At 36.4% G+C, this 8,509-nt stretch overlaps 1 protein-coding gene across 1 annotated transcript in view; it reads right to left on the reverse strand.

Moving 5' to 3' along the window:
- Positions 1 to 8,206, reverse strand: part of LOC122087247 (chaperone protein dnaJ C76, chloroplastic) — a 51,254-nt gene extending 43,048 nt beyond the window's left edge. Inside the window, exon 1 of the mRNA XM_042656308.1 lies at positions 7,894 to 8,206. Within this exon, the coding sequence (XP_042512242.1) occupies positions 7,894 to 8,118 (225 nt within the window). The 5' untranslated portion in view covers positions 8,119 to 8,206. The remainder of the gene's footprint in view (positions 1 to 7,893) is intronic.
- Positions 8,207 to 8,509: the final 303 nt, after the last annotated feature.

The raw sequence follows: 8,509 nt of genomic DNA on the forward strand, positions 1-8,509 counted from the left end.
ATGAGATGTGGTCACTTTGTCCACCTGTGAGAAAACTCCAACCAACTATTATGTCCCTTGAAGCCACAACTCCAACTATTTTATTCTCATCAGTTCTCTTGATTGATTAAGAAGTTAAGTGATCAAAATACTTGAAACGGTAGAAAGTAGGTACAGCCATAGAGATATTTATCAACTGTTTCAAAAGTGAAATGTTTTGATTGATTGAGAGATAGAGAAAGATCCATCACAGCTGACTTTCGTTAGTCAAGAGTGAGATTCTCTGTGTGCAGCTTCTTGGGTCTGCCTTGAAAGAAAATAAATGCGAAAACGACTCATGGAGATCGATAAGCATGCACGATAAATACTACAAAGACACGTTTTAGGCATACCTGAATCCATGGCTGAAGAATAAGAACTCCTCAAAGTCTTCTTGTATGCTCCTCGTACAACACGATCAATGTTAGTCTGGTCTACCCTCTTTCCCTTTTGCTTTTAGGTCATTAGCCTCACTTAATGGGTCAGTGATAACTATATATAGGGGTGAGGGTAAGGACCAACCCTGCAATAAAATTAGGGTTTCCTCCCCATTAAGGAAACAATACCTTAGGTCCACACATAGTAATAAATATTTCATACCATTAAGGTGTGCTAATAGAATCCAATATCTCCATAGAGATCACTTACCAATAATATTGGATTCTTTCTACTTACTCCATCTTTAGTCAACACCACTAAACCGGTTTTGGAAACATATCTTTAACTATGCTAGCCCACCTAATTGGAAATTTTACAATCTCCCACTTGGACAGCATATGTCACAAGTTTTAGATTATAAAATTTATTTAAAATGACTCTCCGGTTTAGATAAACTGAATGTGGCCACAAACAAAATAGTGTTGAATGGAGTGCACCTTAAACCAAATGCCTTGGTCCAAATGAGAATTTCAAGCACCCAACCGTATTGATCATCACATCTAAAGCGATATGAGACCAAACACGTTAAAGTGCTCATAACATCACCGACTTGGGCAGAACAGTATGATAATGTGGTATGGAAATAACATGTAATAGTGATCATCATGTCTATTTCCAAATTGGTCCTAGCTCAAAAACCAAATAAGCCCTATGAGACAGATACCAAAGGTCTCATTAACTACAAGCGTCTCCAAAACGCTCAAGCTTCAATCAAAGAAGCTCATTGGGACTAGGTCCGGATGTCCACAACACTAGCACTAGACCTCAATCAAACGAGGCTTTGCTAATGGCTGAATGTGTGTGTATTGACTGGAACCTCAGATACCGAATGAGGTAAATACACCACATATAACCTCAATTTTCTGTAGGAGGTAAATAAATAAGTGTATACACATAAACAAATGGCCATAATAAAAATGCATATATATTCCTGAGAACAATAATAATGCATCATATGTATAAACTAAAATTGAAAGTCAAATGCAAACATATTGAGCAAAACTCCCACTAATAAAATACATCAAAAGAACTAACAAGTCTCATATTAGTGACATGCTCTTAAAAGACTTTTGGAGTCAAGCCCTTAGTAAGAGGGTCTGCAATCATGTTTTCTGTAGCAATCTGCTCCATTGTAATCTGTGACTCTTGAACTTTCTCTCTGACCAAAAAATACTTAATGTCAATGTGTTTAGAGCCTGAAGTACTTTTATTGTTATGAGAGAAACGAACCGCAACGGAGTTGTCACAGAACATCCTCAATGGTTTAGATATAGAGTCAACAATCTGTAGCCCTGAGATAAAATTCCTTAACCATAAAGCTTGAACAGTGACTTCATAACACGCCACATACTCTGCCTGCATAATAGAAGATGCAATGAGTGTCTGCTTGACACTCTTCCAAGATATAGCCCCACCTGCCATCACAAAAACATATCCAGAAGTAGACTTGAGGTCATCTAGACATCCAGCAAAATCTGCGTCAGTGTAACCGACTACATCAATTAAATCGGTTCTTCTCTAAGTAAGCATAAAATCCTTAGTGCCCTGCAAATATCTCATGACTTTCTTAGCAGCTACCCAATGCGCTTCACCAGGGTTGCTCAAATATCTCCTAAGTACACTAATAACATAGGCAATGTCAGGCCGTGTGCAAACTTGAGCATACATCAAACTACCAACAGTAGATGCATAAGGTATGTTCTTCATCTGATTGTGCTCCAATTCTGTCTATGGACATTGAGACTTGCCAAATTTGTCCCCTTTCACAACTGGAGCCTTACTAGGGGAACATGCTAACATATTAAACCTTTTTAATACCCTTTTAATGTAACCTTTCTAAGACAAACTAAGAACGCCGCAAGACCTATCACGATGAATCTCAATGCCCAAAACATAAGAGGCCTCACCAAGATCCTTCATATCAAAGTGACTTGATAATAATCGTTTTATCTCTTGCAAAAGATCAACATTATTGCTGGAAAGAAGAATATCATCAACATATAGCATAAGGAAAATGAACTTACTCTCACTGATCTTCAGATAAATGCACTGGTCCACAAGATTTTCTTTGAAACCACAAGAAGTGACAACTTCATCAAACTTAAGATACCATTGTCTAGATGTCTATTTCAAACCATAAATAGATTTCTTGAGTTTGCACACAAGGTGCTCTGTATCAGCTTTCCTGAAGCCAAGGGGTTGTTGCATGTAAACATCCTCTTCAAGATCTCCATTTAGGAAAGTTGTTTTGACATCCATCTGATGAAGTTCCAAATTAAGATGTGCTACTAAAGCCATGATGATTCTAAAAGAATCTGTTGTCGGGACTGGTGAGAATGTTTTCTTGTAATCTATGCCCTCTCTTTGGCTGAACCCTTTTGCTACAAGTCTGGCCTTGTAACGCTCAATTTCACCTTTAGAGCTCCGTTTGGTCTTGAAAATCCATTTACAACCAATCGGTCTACATCCTTTTGGTAATTCAACCAAATCCTAAACATTATTAACAGACATAAAATTCAATTCAACTTGCGTGGCAACCATCCACATTGATGAATTGGGATCATTGGCAGCCTAGTCAAAACTAATTGGCTCTGAATCCAAAGCAATATCAAATTCATGTTTTTGTAAATAAACAACATAATCATCAGATATGGCAAGCCTACGAGTTCTCTCTGATTTCCTCAAGGGAACATCAACTACAATATGGTCTTGAATCTCACCAACAACAGGGGGTGCAGGCTCAGCCACTATAGGTTACATAAGTTCTTGAGTGGGGACATTCTCTCGTTCAATGTGAGGCTGTAATACAGTAGACGGCAGCGTCACAGGCATAGATACAAGAACACGTTCCTCCTCAAAAACAAAGTTAAGTGGTTAAGCAGACTGAAAATCTAGATCATCCTCAAAGAAAACTGCCTGATTTGATTCCACTACTCTGGTAGAATGTGTATGACAATAGAATCTATATCCTCTTGATCTTTCAGAATAACCGATAAAATGACCACTAACGGTCTTTGGATCAAGCTTCCTCATCTGAGGATTGTAAGGTCTCACCTCTGCAGCACATCCCCATATATGAAAATGAGATAAATTTGCCTTTTTACCAGTCCACAATTCATAGGGAGTTCTAGGAACAGACTTGCTAGGCACTTTATTCAAAATATATACTGCTATTTTCAAAGCATCACCCCATAAGAAATCAGGTAGAGTTGAATTACTTATCATGCTTCTCACCATATCCATAAGGGTACGGTTTCTCTTTTCAGCCACCCCATTCTGCTCAAGTGAACCATGCATAGTGTATTGAGCGTCAATACCACATTCTTGTAAGAATCTGGCAAAATGGTCCAGGGTTACGCCCAGTTTCATCATATCTACCATAAAACTCTCCACCTCGATCAGATCTCACACTTTTTTATCTTCTTTTCCCTTTTAAGTTCTACCTCTGCTTTAAAAACTTTCAAAGCATCTAAGGATTCAGATTTTTCTTGAATAAGGTAAATAAAACCAAAACAAAAAAACTCATCTATGAAAGTAATAAAATATCTGTATCCACCCATGGTAGTAGGAGTGAATGGACCACAAATATCAGTATAAATCAGCTCCAATGCTTCATCCTTCCTGGTTGCACCATTCTTTTTAACTATAGTGTGTTTTCCCTTAATGCAATCAATACAAATTCCAAAATCTGAAAAATCCAATTGAGGAAGTGTACCATCCTTAATCAATCATTCTATCCTCTGTTTAGAAATATGTCCTAAACGTTTATGCCACAACATAGAGGAATTTTCATCCAATCTAGCACGTTTAGGATTTGTAACCATATAATTTACAACACAAGAATTGTTGGCATATTTGGAAGAACTAATATCTAAATCAAATTTATAAAGACCATCACATAACAAGGCAGATCCAACCATAAGAGAACCATAATAGACAGTAATTTTTCCATTGCCAATATTAAAAGTGTAACCACAACTATCAAGTTTAGATACCGAAACAAGTTTTCGTCTAAACGACGGTACATAAACCACATCATTCAAATCCAAAACAAAATCAGTGGATAAAAGTAATCTAACTACTCCTATGAATTCAACTTTGGTCTTCTCTCCATTCCCCATGTAGATCATCATCTCTCCCTCACTTGGTTTCCTCCTACTTCTTAATTCCTGCAAACAATTAGTGATGTGAATAGTTGCTCCAGTATCAATCCACCACGAATCAGGGGAAACATCTACAAGATTTGATTTAAGACACACTAGAGCTAAAGATGTACCTTTATTTTCAAGCCATTTCTTATAGCCATAGCAATCTATCTTCCTATGTCCATCCCTTTTGCAGAAGAAGCACTTTTCCTTAAAAGCCTTAGTCTTTGGTTTCAGATTTTGATCGGTTTTCAGTTCTATTTTTCCTGATTTTTCTTGTTTGTTGCCTCTCCAATTTTTCTTGAATTTCTTTTTACCCCCATTATTGGAAACAAAATAAGCAGAATTAAATTTTTCCTTCTTCTTTCTTTCCTCTTCCTGTACCAATATAGAAGTCATGTCCTCAAGATTCCACTCCAATTTTTGTGCATTATAGGAGGTCTTAAGAGTATCAAACGATGATGGAAGTGATTGCATAGTTTGCCACACAAGGAAAGAATCAGATATCTTCACTTCCATCTCGCCCAACGTGGCAGCATAATTGATCATTTTCATAATGTGATCACGTACTCCACTTGTGCCATCATATCGAGTGGATGAGAACCACTCCAAATATGTCCCTTCTCAGCCTTATCAAATTTGGTAAACTTTGTATTAACAGCTGCAAGAAAATCCTTAGCATTTTCTTTCGAAGGCACACTCTTCTTAATGGTCTTGTCCATAGTATGCTTTATAACAATCAGGCACAATCTATTGGACTCCTCCCACTTTTCATAAAGTGTTTTTGCAGTAGCATCACTCTCAGTTGTGGGCTTGGGGGACTTATCGGTTCTCAGGGCATAATCGAGTCTCATGATTGCAAGAGACACAGTAAGAGAGTCTATCCACTCCTCAAAATTAGAACCATTCAAGACTCTGATGGAAGATAATTGGGAAGTCATAGCTGGCAATAATAATTACCAAAATTTTACCAAAACATACAATATGTAATAACCAAAAGCATATCACATCCCAATAATATAATGAAAACTGACTAATTAGGGCTTATTAATCAAATTTATCCCAGTACCAATTTTTACAACTGTATGAAAAACACAAACTAGGAAAAGATCCAGCATCATTGGGGTCACACTTGTGGTGGCAAGATTGCCCAACATGCAGTGAAATCTTTCACATGTAAGGTGAGACCCCAAAAACAACACCATTTTGTAGATTCCGTCACCTGTGGTGGTAAGACAAGAACCTCCAAAATAGTGAAGCTCAAAACGTCACCCTCACACCATCAAGCAAAACCGACCAAACGAAGACTCACCTGTGTTAGCAAGAGCACATCGTTCTCCATATGACTTTCTTGACTGCAATCCATCCGGATGGTTTATAGTGATTCCGCATCTTTAGGAATTAGCCCACTAAGTGGAAGTCTAATCTCTAAAATTACGAAAACTCTATAGACCTGGATTGCTACTGTATGCCCATTATATTTTAATATATATATATATATATTATATTTTTAAATCAAAGAATTGTATAATAATATGGAACACAAAAGCACATAAAACTTTGTGTTGACATCCATAGGTGTTCCTATCGTGATAAAACAAAATATCACAAGGCAAAATAATCTGATAAAAAAAAGAAAAATGTTCCACAATGAAAAGTTGAATCATATATGCCAAAACCAATAATCATAAAAAAAAAAAAAAAAAAAAAAAAAAAAATTGTACGGTTTTTCTAATAGAGAAACAAACCCAATAAAACTCTTTTTTCTTTTAAGTAACTTGTGTAACTTTTGACCCTTCTTATATAATATAATATATTATATATAATAAATAATAATAAACCAAAAGGTACGGTTTCTCTAACAGAGAAACAAACCCAATAAAAGTAACTCTTTTTTTTTTTTAATAACTTGTGTAACTTTTGACCCTTCTGATATAATATAATATATTATATATAATATGAATAATAATAAACCAAAAGGTACGGTTTCTCTAACAGAGAAACAAACCCAATAAAAATAACTCTTTTTTTTTTTAATAACTTGTGTAACTTTTGACCAATCTAAGTGGTCACGGTTTCCAATAGAGCCCTAAAACAGATTTGAAAAATAGAACAACAAACATGATCAACATAAAGTCACCATTGTAAATCATGTATAAGATCATAATAAAATTAACAGCCTATTGATTTCTATGAACGAGGCTCTGATACCATTGAAAGAAAATAAATGCGAAAACGACTCATGGAGATCGATAAGCATGCATGATAAACACTACAAAGACACGTTTTAGGCATACCTGAATCCATAGCTGAAGAATAAGAACTCCTCAAAGTCTTCTTGTATGCTCCTCGTACAACACGATCAATGTTGGTCTGGTCTACCCTCTTTTCCTTTTGCTTTTAGGTCATTAGCCTCACTTAATGGGTCAGTGATAACTATATATAGGGGTGAGGGTAATGACCAACCCTACAATAAAATTAGGGTTTTCTCTCCATTAAGGAAACAATACCTTAGGTCCATACATAGTAATAAATATTTCCTACCATTAAGGTGTGCTAATAGAATCCAATATCTCCATAAAGATCACTTACCAATAATATTGGATTCTTTCTGCTTACTCCATCTTTAGTCAATACCATTAAACTGGTTTTGGAAACAAATCTTTGACTATGCTAGCCCACCTAATTGGAAATCTTACATGCGTCTCCAAGTTGTGTGTCTTGTGTCTCAGGGAGTGAGGATAAGCAGAAGCATTCTTTGGTGGTCATTGGCATATCAGATCCAAGAGTTGCCGACATCAGGAACAAGTTCAGAAGCATTCCAAATCAGTCCAAATCCACATAGATAACAGACATATCATATAACTCAATCCAGCATGCTAGGGGCCGTGCCCTCCCTAGCATTACTTAGGACTAAGCTTGAAGTTTAACCTCGATCTCTAGCACCCAAAACATTCATGCCCTGTGCTAAAGTTAAAAACCAAAACCAACCCCCAAAAGAATTCCACAAAGCAATTCCTTGCTTCGTCATTGAATGCAGAAATACGGATACTGAAATATATGATTAGTCCATAACTATTTCTTCCGGATAAATTTTTACTCTTAACCAGTAGAAATTCTACATAGTACACTCATTCTCAAATCGGCATAAATCCTGTAATTAAGTTGCAGTATCTGAAATATTCCATGAATAACACAAATTTTATGATTAAATATAAGGGAGATAAACTTAGCTAAAAGATACTCAGAAAACAGATAAGAAAAGGAAAGCTCGTATTAAAAGAACACTAACCAGACCCAAGACGGCGTAATAATCATCCGCAATATCGTCCTGAGAACTGGATTCTTTGGCTGTAGCCTTGAGTTTACAGCATCTTCTCCGGCCAACACCGATCGTCGTCGACCATTGGGCGTTGTTCTTCGACAACGTGCGCCATCGGTAACTGGAGTAAAAGAACTGTGATGGATTTTGAAATTTGATTGAATCTGTGCAGACGGGAGACAGTAACTGAGCCATTGAAGCGAATATGTTTTGCTCTGTTCTTCCCTGTGTAGTAACAAAGAGACGGAAAATAGCGGGAGAAGTAACCAGGATTTTTTTCCTTTTATTTTCTTTTCATTTCTTTTCTTTCTTTTTTTTTTTTTTTTTTTTTTTTTTAATTATAATTGAGGAGGAAACTTATTTGAATTCTCCTATTGCTGATGTGGCATTTTCACATCCTTGTTTCCTAGATTTTTTTGTTTTTTTTTCTTTTTCTTTTTCTTTTGTTTATTAGAGGAGGACCTATACGGTGAACCGTGAACGTCTCCTCCAAGAGTCTGAGGAACCCTTGATGAATCTATGCCAACACGTGTCATCCATGTGTTTGCACATGCTGATATGTGTCGATGTATGGTTTCGCACATAA

Source organism: Macadamia integrifolia, chromosome 8, assembly GCF_013358625.1.
Source record: "Macadamia integrifolia cultivar HAES 741 chromosome 8, SCU_Mint_v3, whole genome shotgun sequence".
Classification (NCBI taxonomy): Eukaryota; Viridiplantae; Streptophyta; class Magnoliopsida; order Proteales; family Proteaceae; genus Macadamia; species Macadamia integrifolia.